The 20,172-nt window shown below is 35.5% G+C and overlaps 1 protein-coding gene across 5 annotated transcripts in view; it reads left to right on the top strand.

Annotated features, from left to right (window-relative positions):
• EYS (eyes shut homolog) overlaps positions 1-20,172 on the top strand; it is a 797,842-nt gene that overhangs the window by 592,479 nt on the left and 185,191 nt on the right. For all 5 annotated transcript variants that reach the window (XM_064412283.1, XM_064412282.1, XM_064412281.1 and 2 more), the window contains one exon: positions 15,856-16,085. In XM_064412283.1, the coding sequence (XP_064268353.1) occupies positions 15,856-16,085 (230 nt within the window). The remainder of the gene's footprint in view (positions 1-15,855; positions 16,086-20,172) is intronic.

Below are 20,172 nucleotides of genomic sequence, written 5' to 3'. Positions count from 1 at the left end.
AAGGAGAATGTTTTTATATCAAGGATCATAGTTCCAGAAACACTGAAAATTGCTACAAATTTGGGTTGTTCTAGGTTATCAACAGTGTTAATTTCCTTTTGCCAAATTGTTTTGAATATCTATATTTCCCTGGAAATTCTGTCCAAAAAAATCACAGTGGTTGAACATTACTAGCTTTTGAAATACAAAAGCATAGAAAAGCAGAAGAAAATATATTTTAAAGATTTATGATCTATAAATATATTTTCTACATTTTTCATTAATTAATGTAACTTTTTCATTTTAGATTTCAGCACAGCTTCCCCCTAAAACAAAATAATATTATTAATGTTAAAATAGAAGGCATTTCCAAGAATTAAGAAGGTTGAGAACATATCAACTTTACTGTAAAACTTGTGCACATTCACACAATAGAAGCTAAATTTACAGCTATTTTTCAAAGTTTTTAAAATTTTGCTACATATGTTTTTCACAGTATTAATAATATCATGTGTCATAGCCATTGAAATGCTCTGAAAACTTTACCTAAATTCTTAAGAAAAGTTATCTTAGTGACACAAGACATTAAGTGATAGGGTTCAGTAGCTTCCTGGAATAATTACTTGGGCTTCTAGCCAAACAGGTATGTGAATAATAAAATCCTTTTCTTCTACGTTCTTAGAATAGAAAAAATAATCTCCGTTTTGTTCTGCCCACTTAAAACATGGTTTTAAAGATGGGTGCATGTATAGTTTGACAAAATTTTGCTTTAAGAATATTGCCCTATATATCTAGTCTTGCATATATTATGAGCAGTGGTTAAGGCTAAGTATATAAGATGATGAATTGTCTAAAAACAAACAAATGGAAAAGGAAATTGTCTTGCATGCTTTCTCTATTGAATTACAGTCACACTTAACTTTAGTGCTAGCATTTGCTGTCATTCCAATTACAGAAACCTGGAAATGGAGAAGTGTTTTCTATATACTCAGAAATAATTAAACTTTGGAGCAGGTTTCCATGACTTCCGAGTTATGTGCAGAAAGTGCCTCATAATGGAGCTGCAGTTGCTCCTGGTATTATACCAGGCTGCATTGTGAAGAGAGACGTATTAGAGAGAATCAGTGAGAATGAAAGTCACTCTGAAAGAAATTATTTGCCTACTGCAAACTTGAATTGGTATAACACTTTCTCTTTGACTTTTAAATTTTGTACAGAAGTAATAAGAAATCTTCAGAGTTACATTCAACTGCTAACAGCCAGAATGACAAGAGAAAAGTTTGGAAGTTCAGTTTTGTTCTGTCTGGCAGCATTCTGCTGGTATCCATTCTATGTCCTTCACTGTGTTGCTGAATAGACCATGGACTCTGTGACTTATAAAGTATTTGTGTGTTTAGAAAAATTTTATTTAACAAAGCTGAAAGTGAAACAATCATCATCATAAAACCTTGTGTGTTTTTCTAGAAAATAAAATCCATCACAAGTAATATTCCTTTATTTTGTATCTTTTCCATAATTAAAAAGACTGTTTGAACTTCTCTTTGGCAGAGAAGTTTTTATAATAATGGTTTGTTTCAAGTCAAAAAATCATTGGGAATCAAAATTTTTAAAATGGGAATTTTTTTAAAATGTCTCTTATATTCTTGAAATCAAAAATAAATTCTTTACAAAGTTATGTATTGTAAAAATCAAAATTTGATCTATTATATGCAATTGACTTAATTGACTTAAATACCTTAAAAGGTATTTAAATTAAAATAAAGCTCATCTAAAATTGCTCAAACATTGCAGATTTAGTTGAAAAGCCTGAAAAAAAGGCAATATTAGTAACTTTTTTTAAATTCATTTTGTACAAAGCTTCATATCTGAATTACTTTAAACAGGCTAAACCGCAATGGGAGAGCAATGTCCTGAAGAGTTACTTTTAGTTAATTAGACATGCAACTCAAAGTAAGCTTCTGGAGCCAAATGACTAATGTGATTTCTGTGTGTGTGAGCAAGAAAGGAGGAGAACAATTTTCTTTCTGTGTACCCTATTGATTGTGATATTGGTCGTACTGTATTTCATTGTGTCCTGATGTGCAATGCAGCAGAACCTAGAAACCATAAAAGGTGAAAGATATAATTCAAAAACCGGCAAAGAAATTGGTGATATTTTTTATAAAAATGGATGCAGAAAGATACTTTAGTAATTCAGTGTCTCAGTTTTTTTGCTGAAGTATGACTGTGGGGATTATGGTGTATACAAAGGTAGCACCCTTCTTTAATGGAGAGAAGCACAGGATGCAGAGTAGGTTTCTTTAGCTCTGCAGAGACCAGCATGTTAGAAGCAATGGATGAAATTTGTAACTGAAGGCCTGAATTGGTAATAACCCCCCAAAATAGCTATAACCCCCCAAAATGGTATAAGTGAAGATAATTGGTCCAAAGTACCAATTGAAGTGGTGGCTTCTTCCTGTTGCTTTAAGATTATTCTTCATGTCTTTCTAGAAAGGGTTCTCTAAGCAGCCATACCTTAGTACAGTTGTAAATGCAGGAAATGCTAAGACCTGAGAAGAACAGAAGAGATTGACCTGTAATGTAACCTGCATTAAAAAAAAAAAAAAAAAAAAAAAAAGTGATTATGTGCAGAAAGGAATTAAAGAATAAATAAGCAGTAAAGAATAAATGAAAAACACATGATGAGACATGGCTGCATATCTGATGTGTGTTGCTGAGTCATAAGTTGTCTTACATTCTTATTATCAAGAAATCTCTGCATCTTAGATGCCCTCACTCCTAGGTTCTATAACAGAAAATATTAAATAAACTGAACTAATATGTAATTATTTCTTTACAAATATAATTATTTCTTATTGCAATAAATTCTTACCTAAGTGACTTGGTGAATCAGGTAGTATATATATTGGCTGATTAATATATGAGGAAGTTATTGCTTACAGTGAACAAATGGGCTTCTCTGGAGAGCTGCTAAGCAAAATTTTATTTTCTGTGCAGGACAGGGATTGTTTGTTTAAGGTTGCAATAATAAGTAATGCAAGACTAGAAAGATATATCATCCTTCAAAGGACCTTGGCTGTAAAGTTAAGAAAACATTCTTATCTCCACAACCACTGGATTGCAGCAGAAAAACAAATATATTAACCAGCAAAAGAAACATGAATTTCCCTCCAAAACTCATATAAATATTTTACAATTGCCTAATTTCTCAAGACCTAAATTGATTATAAATAGTTTATATGTTTTTTTCTGAATCTGTAACCTGCAGGACTGTTTAATCATGTCCTGTCTGACTCTTGCTCTGCAGTACTGTAGATAAACAGTGCATCAGTGCCCCCTGCAGCCTTAAAACACTGGTATAACAGTTAAAAAACCCCAACGCTATTGATTGTTGTTGAAATAACTATTCAGAAAAAGAACAGCTTTAAATCCTGTTGTATCCTTTCCTTTTTTCTCTCTCTTTCTTTAAAAATGAAATTGCAGCTCTCGGCTAAAGAAAAAATTCTTCAGAAATATAACTAAAACTCAAGACAGACCTTGATATATTTGTGAGAATAGAAAAGTCCCTTTTTTTACTTTCAAATGCACTGGCATGTGAAAAGCAGGAATCAGAAGCATAAGAAATTGAGAATATATGTGTAAACTTTAAAATGAATAGTTATAAAAAAGAAAAAATTCCGACTCTTAGAAGACCAAGTTCTGTAATGTGTAGAACATTCAGAGAATAGTGAAATGCTGCTTCATCTGTGCTAAACTGTAGGTATTTGTACATTTTCATGTATATTTTTGAAAATTTGCTCAAAATTACATATATAATATAAAGATAAGTTTGGGATTTGTTTACTCTCATTCAGCTCATACCCACATATTTCTAAAGTCATTGGCAAATTTCTAGACACAGTATTAGTTATGGGTATACAGATTTCTTTTGAAACTCTGAAGTTACAATAAAGCAGTGGTTGGCCATAGCAGGAATCTAAGGTAATTTATCTATGTATGGGGAGAAGGAAGGTTTTCAGCTCATAAAACCATGAGCTGTTAAAACTGCTAACAGTGCCAAAAAGAAAACATGAACATAAATAAAATTAATTTTAAGAAAACACCTGTCTCTATGCAGTGCATTAATTTTTTGAGATCTATGCACTTCTGACCAGTTTTCTGAAGCCAGATTTCTCCATTTTCCCTCTCCATACCCATGCTAAAATTAAGAGGTAGAGAGGAGATGATGCTGAATTCTAGAACCCATAAAAAGTCCTACTTTACAAAAAAAAAGGGATTTGGCATTCCTTTACTGCCAAAAAATCCTTATTTAAATAGTGAGATATAATGTGAGATTTTTACATCTGCAAGGATGAAGGCTGGAGGCCAAATTACATTAGTCAATTGAAAATGCATTAATTTCTTAGAACTAACTGTCTAACATAGTTCACTGATGTTATAAAATTGAGTAAGTATGGTATGGAAATGATAGGAAATTATTAAATCTCTTCTGAGCACTATAAACACAAGTGTGACATCAGTGACTGGCTTCCAGCATTTATCAATTTAAAAATACATTTCATAAACCAGAAGATATAAAGTATTCATGACTGAATTAAAGTCTATGAAAAAAATTTGGCTACATTCAGATCTCTTAAGTGGTGAGGTAGTTCTGGTTGCAAGTTAGATTAGTTTTATTTACAATAAATAACCTTTTCCCCTCAGAATAACTTTCTAATATAAACAGACTATGGTAAATTCTCAAATTTGGGAACATGTCCCTGCAACCTTTGACAGATTTTTATCAAGTTGGATTAATTGAATAAAATTACTATTTTTTACATTAGAAGGTACCTTTGTACCTCCAAAGCCCTCCTAAGACCTTTGCAAATGGCAAAGCACAGTCTACTTACCTTGGTGCATTTTATTTTCATAATTTAAATCTATAGCTTAGATATTTTAAGTCTTGATTACTGAATGAGTTGTTTAAATTTTTCACAAGGAAAGCAAGTTTGGTTTTTTTATTTTTTAATTAAGAAAGTAAGCAAAACATACATCTTATATCTTTTAACTGCCTGACTGCATTCATAAGGTTGTTTTGTTAATACAATGATGAGCATTTGGTTGATATTATTAAATCTGACCTGCTTTGATACAATACCTGCTGAATCACTAATGTCAATGCTTTAAACATAGCTGTCCTTCATGATTTAAAGTTACTTAAGAAAGAGTGGCTTAAAATATAGCTCAGTTTGAATGTAAAAATGAGATGTATTGTCTGCCATTGAGAATAATCTCCTAGATTTGCCTCAGGTTTCTTTTTCACTCTTGTTTTGAGACTTGCTTTGTAGTAGGAAGGAACAATTAGTTTTACAAGTGGTGTTGCCTATTGACAAGTCATAGCTGGGAACCCAACTCATCAATGACATAGTAGTTGGGTTCAGGTAGTGTTTAAGATAAAAAGCTGTTAGCATCAATGGATGAAAAATATCTAAAATTTCCAGTGTTACTCTGGAACAGCATGGCCACCTGATAATTTCAATATAACAGAGTTTTAGTTCATTATGTTTTCTACTTCACTGTGATCTTGCCCTCTCACAACCTTTGGGTTGATAAGAAGATGGGAGGGTGTGAATAACCCATTTATAATATTTTTCTGTCAAATGATATACATCAATGAAAGTCAACTCCTTAGCTATTCCTTAATTATTCATAATCTTAATCAAAAGTGAATAGTTTAATGCAGAGCAGTGGCATGTTCTTCTACTGCACTTGATCTTATTTCCTGTGCAGTTTTGAATATTGCTCACATGTTGGAAGACACAAATCTGCTGAGAAGGCATCTGGAGTTTCCTTATTTCTTGTTTGTGGACTGTTATTTTTTCTTCCAGTTTTTCACACTAAAAATAAAACTTCTCAGTCTTGATAATGTTTCCTGTTACTATCTCTCCATGTTTTAAGATTTTCCTAGGTTAGAGTCACATTCTGTTACACGTGTAAAGTAACGGCAGTCTCTCGTTGCAAACTTAAGCTGCTTAAAATGTTAGGGAGATTACTTTAGGTTGTAAAAAAGTAAGGTAAGCTCCATTCTCTGATGCAAAGGCATATGATAGGAAATGTCCTCAGGATGTGTTTTCAATACGTAAAAGTGGTTTGAGATGTTTTTCAGCTATACAATCAAAACTCAAATGATTTTAAGTTTGGCATAGTGAGCAGAAGTAGGAATCTTTCCTCACTCATCGCAGTTGTTTTATTTAGTACCATCTCTAGTCAATGGAGAAAATTGGTTACTTTTCTTAAAATGTGATGAGCTGGAGATACCTCTCTGCATATAGATTGTTTACTGGGAGAACCATGGTGGCCATCTCAGCCAAGTTGCAAATCTCTTAGGCAGATAATGTTTGACAAAGCAAATTCTGTCCTAGAGTTTTATTTGTTGATGAAATTTCTTCAAATATTTAGGAGGAGAAAGACTATATTGGGTGGCATTTTGATGCCTTGGAGAATTAGGAATCAAAAAGAGATTGAACATGAAGTCATAAGTATCAAACTTCTTAATTACTTTGTTATTTATGGTTCTTCTTGGTGCTCTCAACATCATAGTTACAGTATTTGTTCACTCTCAGGTAAAGTCAGAGTGTTACAAAAACATATGTGGGGCAAAATTCAAATAGTTTTCCAATTGTATGAAAGATAAATATTACTTATATCAGCATTTAGCAGTCTTCCTTTAGGAAGATCCTGCTAGTAAGAACATAACATTGTTTAGTGTACCCTTGCAGTCGTTTCAAGAAGGGGAAGTCACCTACCAGCATTGCATCTTACACTGGGACATGCTAAAATATTATATTGTTCTAGGGGAAAAGAAAATATTAAATTGTAAACAATAGCAGCCAGCAGATAAAAGGACACACATTTGAATTTCCAAAACTGAAGTTTTTAATTCTTAAACAGAAACCTTCTACTTCAATCAATATGAGTGGTTGTACACTTCGACAGTATCTGGACCAAACAATAATAGCAGACCCTGAAGCCTGCAGTTAATAAAGTGACATGAGATAAAAGCATAATTTAGGAGGCTGATCTCACAATGTATTTCTGCACAGAGAGACTATTGATGGTCAGAGGCTGTCTGGGGAAACCATGAAATGGTAGAGTTTTCAATTCCCAGGGAAGTAAGGTAGAAGATCAACTAAACCTCTACCTTGAACTTACAGAGGGTAGACTTTGGGTGCCTCTTCAGTACTCTATTTCAGAAAGTCCCTTAGAAGACAGTCTTTAATAACAAAGTGGTCCTCTTGATAACAAAGAGGAGGTTAACCTTACGTCCCAAGAGATGAGCCAGTGGGGAAGAAGGGTGGCCTGGCTTTCACAGGACCTTAAGACAAAAAGACTGTTTAAGACCTCTGGAAGAAGGGGCAGGCAACTCACGAAGAGTACAAGGATATCATTAGGTCATGTTGAGAGAAAATTAGAGAGGCAAAAGTGCCGCTAGAATTCAATCTGGCCACTGCTGTGAAAGGTAATAAAAAGCGTTTTCATAAATACATTAGCAGCAAAAGAAGGTCCAAGGAAAATCTCCATTTCCTTGGAGGGGAACATTGTCACCTAGAAAGAGGAAAAGTCTGAGGTACTTAACTCCTTCATTACCTCAGTCTTTAACAGAAAGACCAGTTATTCTCAGGGCAAGCAGCTGCCTGAGCTGGTAGGGGCAGAATAGATCCCCTATAATCCAGAAGGAAGTAATTAGTGACCTGCTGAGCCACTTAGGCACTCTGAAGTCTGGTGGCCAGATGGGATTCACCCAAGACAGGTGACAGAAGAGCTCAGCAGCCACTCTCATAATTTATCATCAGTTTTGGCTAAAAGTTGAGGTCTCAGATGACTTAAGGCTGGCCAGGAAAGAAGGTAAACCTCCTGGCTGGAAGAAAGATCCTGGAAGTAGTGAAGGCTACTGAAGATAAAAGAGGTGCCTGGGGATGAATACCAGAGGATGCACAGGGACCATGGCTGGCAGGAGTCAAGACCAATTACTACAGACAGCAGCTCAATGTGAATCAACATGACTTTCCACTCAAGCTTCCCAGACCACCAGCAACCTCCCTACTAGAAGTGAAAGGGGAAACTCAGAGAACATAACAGGGCATGGGGGAACTGAGGGCACAAAAGAGCGCACGAGATAAACTAGGGTAACAGCTCTATTCTCATCAGTTCCTAAGTAAACCCCTATACCCAGTTTAACGGTGGGCTATTGTTTACTCCCTCATCTGTCATGCACTTTATTGATCGTAAAATCATTTCTTCCTCCCAGAAAAAAAATTACATGAAGTCTATTAGTTCCTTATTTTGTAAATTCTATTTAGAAAGCTTCAAGTAGGGTATTTTTTCATTCTCTCATTTAATATTGCAGAGATTTTTTGACCTGTCATATTTACAACACTCTTTCTTATGCACTCAATGAGAATGCAGTAATATTTTAATTAAATGCCAAATTACTGATGAATAAATGATGTTTGTGTTTATGCATGTCAGCCATTCTCCAGCATTAAGATATAATTAGAAATTAAGTCTGGAAGAAAGACTAGATGATACATAACAGTACTCTGCATTTTTAACTCCTTCTGTACTAATAATTTCTACATATTATTCTCATCTTGCTTTCAGGACACCTTTTATGTTAATTTCTATAGTGCGTGATACAGAATGCTTTTTTAAATTTCTATTTCTCTCCAGTAACAGAGTCCTTGAATAGAAAAATTCTTTCTATCCAGGAATCTTAAGTAATATTTGTAAAATATCATGGTTTAAACCCAGCTGGCAACTAACCCCCACTCAGCCACTTGTTCAGCCCTCCCTGGTGGGATGGGGGAGAAATCCAAAATGTATAAGTAAGAAAACTTGTGGAGATAAAGACAGTTCAGTAGGTAAAGCTAAACGGCGGACAAACAAAGCAAAACCGGGAATTCACCACTTCCCACAGGCAGGTGGAGGCTCAGCCACCTCCAGGAAAGCACTGCTCCACCACTTGCAGCATTGACTTGGGAAGACAAATGCCATCAGTCCAAATGTTCCTTCTCCTTCACCCAGCTTTATATGCTGATTGTGACACAGCACAATCAGCTGATTTTGATGGGGTGTCCCTTTGGGCAGTGGGGATCAGGCTGTGTGCCCTTTCAACTCCTTGTACACTCCCAGCCTGCTTGCTGGTGCCGTGGGGTGAGGAGCAGGAAAGGCCTTGACTGTGTGCAAACACTGTGTGGCAGCAGCTAAAACATCTCTATATTACCAACACTGTTCTCAGTAGGAATACAAAACATAGACACACAGTTGGTACTATAGCTCTATCCCAGTCAAAACCAGAAATGTAAATCTTCCCTACTTTTATTAAGCTGGTAAGAACTATTTTCAGCACATGGGGAAACTAATCCTAAAAGAAATAAGGCTTTTCATCTGTAAAAATCATTTAAAGGCCTGAACTATTCTTATGTGAGACCTCTAAAAGCAAAGCATGTACTCTCAAAACCGCACTTTATCTCTAATGTAATCAGGGTACTTTGATTTTCTAGCCTGCAGTTCATTTCTGAAAGCGTCTTGATTGTCTTAAGAGTCCTCCTCACACTTTTGAGGATCTGAGAATGCCTCTATTTTACTCGTGTGTGTCAGAGAGAATATCTCCTAAATATTCCCAGAAGTTGTTGAGATGAGACTGTAAAATACAGGTCCAGTATTGGTACATCCTTTCTTTCTGTTTTTATTCCTCAGATCAGTGATAATAGCACTCTTCTGGTTTATCAAATTCTTGACTTCAGTTCTGTCCTTAGCTTGTTGGAATTATAAACACCTTCCAGAAGTGCTGTAAGAACTCACCAAAACAAAGTTTGTTGTGTCCTGCATGGAATAAGCATTGACTGGGTTGAATAGATAAAGGAAGAGTGTTCACATATGGTTACCCATCCCTTGGGCTAGAATATTTACATGAGTACAGATTTGTATTTTTCCACTGTGTTTTTTTTTTTAAGTATATCTCTTGAAGCATTTAAAGGTTTTTGTCTAGTCAATGCAGGGTACTACCGTCTGGAGAATATTCATTGTGGACAAAGACCAAAGTTTGGCTACTATAGCCCTAAAAACTACTATGCAGAAGTCTTGCCTGAATGAATTATTGCTTAGGAAATCAATTGTATATTCAGGATCAAGAAGTGCTCCTCCTCTATTCCTCACAGACACATTGTGCAATAATATTGCATAGGTAGTTCATGCATTTTGTAGTCTAAATTATGGATGGCATCAATGAGGTGATGAACTGCTTGAACTTAGATAGAATCTTTGGTGACCAGTAGTGACTCCATTCTGGAATTGTGATTTTTGAGGGAGCTGTCATAGCATCTCTGTGACAGGAGCTCAATTTATACAGTAGAATTTACTCAGCCATTTAGGACTGGAACAGAATACTTATATTCTAATTTTACAGAGCCTTTTCAGAAGGAAACTTTAAGTACAGTGTCATATTAAAAACAACAAAAAAACACCAAAATAATATTTTTCATCTGCTGAAATAATCTTAAAAGAGAGAATGAAAGTATTTATTTCCTTTCAAAACCATCAGTTCCAAGAAACAAAAGTAGTTGCAGAAATCAACAAAAAGATGCAGTGCTTAGGCCTTTCAAGTGCTCTTTTTCTAAATAGCAGCTAAGATGAAACTGGTAAGTGGTTTTCCAACTGTGATTATTGACTAAATGTAGAAGAGAAAGCTGAAGTTCACACAGATTTGAGATTTATTTAAACTTCAGAAAGTGTAAGATTTGCACACTGGTCCACTCAGTGTTCAGTAGTTTGACTTCTTTCCTTTTATATTTTTTTTTGAGTTTAATGATTGGATCATTGGTACATGTAATTGTTTACACTTAAGTAAAGATCAGTGTGAACTACTGAAAGATTTAATGGTCCCTTATTTCTTCAAGCAAGCCAAGAAATACATGACTGGATTTGGAAATTCAGTTCTTCAGTTTTAGCAAAACCATTGTTTTAACAATTGTCCTAAACTAAGGGACTAAGGGTGTTCTTCAAGTATCAATTAAGGAACACTCACTTCAATGTCTAGTTTAGAAAGGTTTTTTCTATTAAACTTTCAACATATTGTTGTTGCAATTACTTATTTATCCATTGCAAAGTACATGGAATCTATATGCTTCAGAAGAAACAACAGGAATATGTCTCAGTACATGTATTTGCTTTTCCTCTTTCCACTTTCATCTGTCTGTAACTGACATTTCTTCCCATATCTAGCCCCACTATGTAACCTGGAGTTTACATTTTTCTTCATATCTGTAAACAGAGCTTTCATCAACTTCATTATAGCTGTTAATTTCATTCTCACATCCTTGACAGCATTGTATATTGAATATATTTTTTGCATTGCTAAGAGTTTGCACCATTAAATGAGATTCTGTTTGTGCAAAAGCAGTTACAAATAATGATGTTATTCCAGTTGTGAATTTTTAATGGAAAGCTGCAACTACAGTATCACTGAATTCTGCTATCAAATGTTGTGGCTTGCAGGAGAAGGAAGATGGGCTCACAGTCTGGAACATACACTGAAAATTTATTTTTTTTAAGAGATATGCCTGAGAATATATCATCTGTATTCAGAAAACTGACCCCCAGCACTTCCAACTAAAACAAAAATTATCATGAGTGAGGAAAACAGATTCACATAAAAACTGCAGAATATAAACAATCCATATCTGGAAACCTCTTGAATTGTTTTCCCAATTACTGTGTTGAGTGATGTAAATGGTGTCTCCAGGAGGGTAAGTGCACAGATACACTGCTCTGTGGATTCATTGAAATCAGTGAGATGCCATTTAAAGTACTCTGCTTGACATGGTTGTGAACAGTGAAATAAACAGCCTGTAAAAGGCTTTATTAATTCCTGCCAAATTGCATTCAAGGTACTAGGTATTTATTCCTGTTTCAACCATTTCCATGAAGTGCAGTTGTTTTCAGTTTCATAAACTTTGAAATTATATTATACCATGCATGCTAATGCTCTTGAAAAATCCTTATTTTGTCTCCAAATTCTAAAATGTTCCCTTAAAATAATGTTCTGTCACAACCTAAGAAAAATGGCAGATGTACACTGAAGAAAACTACGAAGAAAATCAGTTGCTTCCCAGCACAAACTACTTTATGGACAAGATAAAAATACAAACTGCCTTATCCTACTCATATCAGATAAGGCTAAATCCATTACTCCAGTAATAAAATGTTAAGTGCGTAAGTACCAGAAGATATAGGAAGTGGAGATGCTATCATATCATGGGGACTCCCGTGCCATTGCTTGTCTCATCCACCTGCTTCATGGGAAATGTCAGAGTGCTTCTGTAGACACATCTGCCATCAGCCTGATAATGAATTGCTTGGGGGAAAAGTCTGCTGTCTTTACAGGTCTCAGTTTGAAGTCCATTATATAAATAGATGACCCTAAAAAAAAAAAAAAAAAAAAAAAAGCACTCTTAAATTTAGGTGGAATTTCTTACATTTCAGTTTGTGTTCATTGCTGTGTGTTCTGGCCACCAATAAGAAGCATCTGCTTCCATCCTTTCCCCTCTCATTCTCCCTTAGGTATTTTTACAAATTGGCCAGATTCCCCAGAGCCTTCCTTTCTTCAGGCAGAACAACTCTCCTGGCCCTGGTGCAGGGGCTAAACTGGCAGCACACAGCTCAGCCCTGTCGAGGCTGAGCCTCTCACTGCCAGGTCAGGCAGACCAGGGCATCCCAGATGTTTTGTTAACTTTTTAAGCTGCAGTGCCTCTAACTTCACATACTGATAGTTTCAGGCTCTTGCTGGATAGAGGAGAGTGTATGGGAGAAGGAAGAACAGCTGGTCTGGGTATGTGTGTTTTTGGTTTAATAACATAACATTGAACATGACCTCTAAGTACTATACTCCTGCCATTCAGTTCATCATACATCTCAGGGGTGACAAACAATATAACATACAATAAACAAGACTTCACATTACACTAATGTCTATGTTTAGACAAGCATTTCAAGTTTACATGCACTCAGCTATGAAGCACAAGCTTGCAGACCTTTAAAGCTCAGCTTTTTGAGCTCATTGTAAGATTAAAAACAATGTGTTGATGCTTGCAGCAAGTTAGAAGATCTTTGTGTGCATTATTGACCTGAGAGGCAGTGACAGGCTGGGAAATTAAAAAGAATAAAAACAAATATAGAATTGTGGCCTTGTTGCAGAGCAACACTGAATCAAGTTTTGCCTGATATATTTTTGTTACACTTTGTCAAAACTTTCAACACCTCAATTACTATTTTACTTTAAATGCTTCCCAGCTCTTTATTCAAATAGTGTTTTAGTTAAAATTCATTGAGACAATGTCATTGCTTATTCACAGCAGCAGCCTGAACGGCTTGTGAGCGCAGCTGCAGATGTTTGCCCCACTAACCAGCCCCAGCAAACTCTTCCTTGCTTTTGTGGAAAGGCAGAGAGCTGCGGGGTGCCTGGAAGCAGCGCTGGCACGAGCACAGTCAGGCACCATCTAGAAGCAAAACATCCAGAACAACACTGCAAAGGCTGACATCCTGTGAAAAATTAGCAAATGAACCAGAGAGAAATCAGCCTACCAAGTAGCTTTCCTTTCTCCTCTGCAGATTAGAATGTCAACCAAAAAATGAAGCAACGCTGCATTACTTGCGCTCATAAAATTTCATTTAAAGCACACTGCTGTGATTCTATTTTAGAGAAAAAGAGTAGCTTCTCATCAGAAAGGGGATGTGAAACTTCCACAGCTGGAAATCTGTGCTTTCAGCAGAGACAAGAATGCACCTGCCAGTCAGACAGCTCTCCCTCTTGTTCAGCATTTTACCCCTGACAGTAGCTGTGACCAGGTTCAGAGGAGTAAATTTTGCAGTGGACAGATAGGTTTATCTGTCATTAGAAAAATGGTCTTTCAAATAGCTAGTAATAGGAGCTTAGTTTATACTGTGTTCATTCCGCAGGTTTTATGTAGTTTTTGTGGACCTTTTTTTTTCAGGAGTAACAGAAAAATCAACAAATACCAGTAATTGCTCCCAAAAAATGTATCCTGTAAATGTCTAAATCTTTATGTAAACCTGCTATTAGTTCAGAGTTTCTACAACATTTAGGTTATGCTTGAGGACAAAATCAAGATTTTTGGTTTATTTACTTTTAATCAGAGATTGTAATCCCAGCAGGTGACTAAGCATTTTTAATTCACTGTGCTAGCAAATGGAAGAATTGCTGTGCTTGCTGGTAGAAGACAACACATGTTAATGCACCCTTAATGCTGCTCTGAATGGAATAGCCTACATGAAGCTCAACAGAGTTATTTCCCTTAGGAGAAAAGTATTGTTATAAATCCATCAATTATGTTGTTTTCATTGTATTTATATAAATGGAAATGTTATTATTCAATTCATCTAAATGGAAATAAACAGTAAGTCACTTAATTTCTAAAATTTTCAAGCCTTTTATTACCAAGTCCTCTGCCTCAAAAAATTTTTAATGATTTATTTTCAGCCACCTTGATGACTGCCATATTTTTGGATACTTTTCTCTCATATAAAGTAGATTGTTGCCTTGAAATTCTCATTGCTAAGCACCACAGTATGTGTATTTTGCTATTTTGTGTTTTGGATGCATCCCTGCTTAAGTATTCCATTTTAATGTTTTCTTTACTACTATGGTCCTGCACGTCTTCTTTTTACATAAGCCACATAAGCCCTGCATCCCTTTTGTTCTTCCCCAGGCTCCACTCCTTTCTCAGTTACTGTGCCTTTGTTTGGGTCCCCTTAGATATTTACTTTGCCCTGAATTTTTTATCTCCTTCCTCTGTCCACCTCCTTTTCTTTCCTAACTGCCTCTGATTATGTTTCCTTTTTTTTTTGTTGTATTGATAATTTACAGAAGCAGATTTTTAATAGTGACTTTAACAGACAACTTATTTACCTGTGATGCGTTTTGTTGGGCAGAGTTTTTTCAGAATATTATGAAGTGTGTTGGTACTTTCTAAAATATGGATTTAAAAAAATAAATTATTGATATCAGTTTTCATGTAAATGGGATATGTTTAACAATTTGGAAGATGGACTTAAGAAGAAGCTAGACAGATGCATGGAGTGGTGAATGTAATGTCACACTGAATGCATCCCCACCTATGTTGTTTCTGCAGTTGCAATCTAACAGTGCATCATCACTTTCCAATGCTTATTTTTAAGACATATTCACAACTCTAGAACATGGTGAAGCAAAAGTTTTAGCTGATACAAGAGCAGGTGCCAAAGAGAAAAGAAAGAGCACAGCAGGAGCCAATATATGGGCTTCTTTCAAACAGAGTTGACAAACAGGTGATACTAAACCAAAAAAGTCCATTTTTTGTTGCCTTTCCCCTTTCTCCCCAATACTTCTGTGAGTTAAAATATACTGTGTTTCTGTACTACAGCTTTTTCCCTTCTGTTATGCATGCTTTATCAACTTGTATGGAAGTCTCCTATAGAACTGCTTTACAAGGTTTGATAGCTTCAAGCAATGAGTTATTTAATAAGTGAAGCCTGTGTTTATTTTTTAACTGTTGTTGACATCCACCAAAAATGAATTTTGAAAGCACATAAAAACTGTGCTTCTGGCATGAAGGCTATTCCTTGCTCCCTCACAGGAAAAAATACCTTCACTCTATTTTTGCTAGTTTTCTGGATGGGGACTAGATTTGGGAATTACTTATATATTCATATTTTCTTAAGTATAGTCTGAATTTCTATTTAATAAAAAAAAAAACTAATATAAATTGAAGCTTAAGTGCAGTAACAAAATTAGATCTCATGAGTTTTTTTGTTTTGATGTGTTGTCTCTCCTTTCAGAGTCTCTTTACCCACACGTCTATCAGCAGCACTCCCTGTGGTTTCTTCTGATGTGCCTCACTTGCCTGACCCTGGTGTGCCCTCTCAGATTTCCCCTGCATTTCCATCTGTGTGCCAGGAAGGACTGTGCCATAATGGAGGGACTTGTCACCCTCTCTCTCTGCCTACTGGGGCCACCTCGTTCCAGTGTGACTGCCCACTACATTTCACTGGGCGATTCTGTGAAAAAGGTAATTGTGATTAATTTTTTCTCTAGTTTATGAAATGAAAGTCTTATTCTGCTTTGAAGATGAAAAGGGAGAAAAGAGGTATTGATTGTCATATTTCTCTGCTTTTTATCCCAGTTACTTTTAGTTAACTGAGGACCAAATTCATTGAGGTAATTCGAATAATACTTATTTGCAGTGTAAATTAGGTGATATCAGTCAGGCATACTCCTAAGGGTTGCAATTTGAGTTAATGAAAAAAACATTACATTATTTGTGCAAAATTGTAGTGCACAATGTACATTTTTCAGTGTTTTTATTTCTGTGACAGAAGTAAGTTGACTTCCTCAAAAGATTATGTTTTCCATTTCTACAGACTGGGGTTTTTCCATTACTGTATCAGATCCTTTGTTGAAAAAGGCTTTTCCTTTTCTCTGTAACTCATTTATACTTCTACTACTTTTGCACATAAAGCAAATCAAATAAATATAATTAGAATTTGAATAAAAAATAATTATTTTAATAATTTTGGTTTATTTGTAAAATTAATCAAGGCTATAAGGCAAACTGATCAATATTTCTGTTTTGTAATTGTAATTGCTTTTCATTATTGTTTTTCAGAAAGTTCTTTTTTAGAGTCAGTTTCATAGCTGGCTTAAAAAACTGTTTTAGTTTTCAAGGTAGTGTGGTTAATGAATTGCAGTAGATAATTCTCATGACACTAAAGGGCATTACTGATATACAGGAAAAGAACCAAAAAATATCTAGAATATGGTTATATAACTGTATCATCCTCCTAATGAACTTCCCATGGTAAGAAGTAAAAGCAACTGGAGTTAAGAATGCCCTTGCCAGACTGTTAGTGTATGTGAGTTAGCATCACATTGTATTACTGTCTAAAAATAGGTCATTGCACTTGCTATATGTGAAAGCAGTCACTGACTGTCACCTCAAAAAAAAAAAAAAGTCATTTTTCTCTAGATATCAGAGACTATTTTACCAGGTAGCCTTTTCAAGTTTATAATAAAGCATATATTTGCACATTTTCAGTGTTAAAATTTAATCCCTTGAGTATTTTCCACATATTTAGTCTCTGAGGATACTCTTTGTAGTTGCTTACAATACACTGCAGCTGTGGAAACTGCAACATGAAATAATGAAACTAAAAATGTGTGTTTCCATAAAACATTAAATATTTAGTTAGTGCTTCAATTAAGTGTTTTCAACATTTCAATAAAGTTTTTTTATTTATTTACATACATTTTATGTGCCAGAATTTCATTCTGTGTTCCAAAAAATGCAGTTGGCATCCTCTTTATCAGCATCATCTGTGCTATTTTGGATGAGGGCAGGTTCTGGCTTTTTGTATGGGTTATGCCAGAAGTAAGCAATGTTCAATTTAAGCAGGAGTTTGACAGACATCCTGTGATAATAGGCCATATTGGTATGTGTGCATAAGCACTCTGTGGAACTCCACTGGTTCCTTCCACCAGTGTTTGCTGCTTTCTCCTGACCTTCCAGCTCATCTCAGCCCCCAAGGGCCTTCTATGGATGCCTGACCTAGAACAGAGACTAGACAGAGTTAAAGAATAAAGTAGATATTTATTAAATGCTCTTAAAGGAAACACCTTGTCCAGCGCAAGAGCCTAGCCAGTGCTACACTCAAGATGGACCCAAAATGTTCACAAAATGGATGACCGGTCATGAGGTTTCACGCTTTTATAAGTTTTGGTCCATTAGCATATTGGGGTTAATTGTCCAATTACAGCCTCAGGTTATGAAGTCCCATCCTCTCAGTTTGCTCTCTTCAATTCGCTGTTGTTTATGCTTTTTGGGCCTGAGGCTGTAACAGCTGTCCTTGGTTCTCAAGCTGGAAAAGGATTGTTTTGTCTAACTAAACTGTGAAGAGAACTTGCAAACACTTTATATGAAGTTCAGAGTTACACACCAAGGCCGCACAAAATCTGAAAAATGTGAAAGCTAAAACTTAAGGCATTACTCTGGTTTCTTGTTTTTAATGATAACTGACATGATCTGTGTTTGAATTGTATTATCTGGGCGGAGTAATTCCATGTGCTACAGACTTTAGGGAAAGTACCTTCTGTTTCATTGGTTGAAAAAAGGTATTGTTGCTCATTTAAAAATGCAGCATTCTAAGTGGTTTTGTTCTTTGCAGCTTAGCCAGTGCAGGCCAGCAGAATTCATACATTGGAAAGAGTTGACCGCCAACTACACTTCCAAGGAAATTTGTCTTCCAAGGAAGTTTATCTTAGTCGTGTAAATGAAGGGGACTTCTTTTCTCTTCCTTTCTGTGATTTCATTTCAAAAACCACGTGTGAAAATATGACTGAATTATGACTACCCCAAGAGCGAATTAAAAGCAAGGGACTCTTGCACTAATTTGCAGTTGTAACCAAATTTCTGATTGTTAGGACTGACTCTGCATAAGGTACAGCAGTAACCATTCCATTCAATAAAACAGAATAGAAGCCTTAAAGAAACCCTGAAACAAGTAGATCCTTTGGAGAAGATAGCCTCAGCTGTACAACCATATCATCCTTTTAACGGCCAAACACCCAGTTTCCATGGTGTATCTATTTTTGTCCCTAAAAGTGGAAGAGATTCCTTTTGCTTTCCTGCAGCTTTCCTGATGTTGAGATATTAACAGAGATTAATATTTCCACATACGTTGTCTAACAGTTCTAGCGTTGGAAGAATGACATTTCTTTTCTTTTTTGTGTGGAGAAGATGAATTAAGTTCTCTTTTCACAGAGCTCTGCTTTTACCCTCTAAAACCCTCTCTTCAATACAGGGAACTCTTCCTTTTTGCTAGTTGCAAAAGGAACAGCCAGGGCTGCTGTATCTGAACAAGTTCATTGGCTGGGAGCTCACTGGGGCAGCTGCATCCCAGAGCTCATGCTGTCACATTGCATCTTTATGTAGATCAGAATATGTCTTGATGGATCCTGCATTTAGTAGCTGAAAAGTAACTACAGCATAGAGTGATCTTATTTAATACTAATTTTTCAATGAGATTGATAATTTAGTCTAATGAAACCACAATTTGACCAACTGAAATATGATTATAAACCATTGATATTCAGAGACCTGTTCTTCAAGAAATCTAGAGAGAGCTCATAATTACAGGAGACAAAAGCATGTGCAATAATTTTATAATTATTTACCATAGACTTTCCAATGGAGAAAGTAAATTGTCATGAAATACAGAAACTTTATGACAGTCAAGGAAATTTTCTCTTCACTCCTTAATGATACCTGTGATATAACATGCTGTTATGTACACCTATACTTTTCAGCGATATATTTTCATTAATCATGTTTGTGATCTGCCTTTTACCTACCATTAACTAAATTTCAGCAAGAAACTCATTGTACGCTTACCTGGCATCTTAGCAGTGCACATGAGCTACACAGGGTTTTACGTACAAACCCTCTGTGGATATCATGGCTTCACTAGAATGGATGAATTTGTTGCTTTAATAGCTACAGTAAGATACACTTAGTTGGTTGCTAACTATTTTTGTTACAGAGTATAAGAACATCTTTGAGAGAAAGAGCAAGTCAATGTCATTATCAGTGATCTGTTTTAACTTAAGAGTGTTATTAAATGCAATTTCTTGGTTTTATGCATTTGTTCCTCAACAAGTAAGCTCTATAAGGTTGTTCTGCCCTTATAAAAATACATTCAAGTCATAATTGTCCTTATGTACATATTAGACCGTAGCAATTTATCAAAATACACTGTGTACTTACTCTAAGCAGATACCTCTGAAATATCTCTAAATTACAGTTTTGGAAAATGGAAGTCTATCTCCATTTTTCCAAGGAAATAGGAAAGTATTCATACAAATCAGTGTATATGCCAAATTGAAACTGAAGTTATCAACACTGCTTATATACCCAAGGCCAAAGTAAGGATATAGTATAGAGCATGGAAGAGCAACCATCTGAGGCCTCTGTTCTCTTTAACAGTGCTTTCAAGTATTTCCATTTTTCTATTTTTTAATTACAAATTACCAAAGTTAATAAGAAATTAGAAGTTAGTACAAGATGTATTTTAAACCTTTATTAAAATGCAGCATAAAAAATA

The sequence above is a fragment of the Passer domesticus genome, chromosome 3 (genome assembly GCF_036417665.1).
Source record: "Passer domesticus isolate bPasDom1 chromosome 3, bPasDom1.hap1, whole genome shotgun sequence".
NCBI classification, from domain to species: Eukaryota; Metazoa; Chordata; class Aves; order Passeriformes; family Passeridae; genus Passer; species Passer domesticus.
Note: the sequence above shows the minus strand (reverse complement) of the source record. Positions and strands in the feature narration are given on the sequence as shown.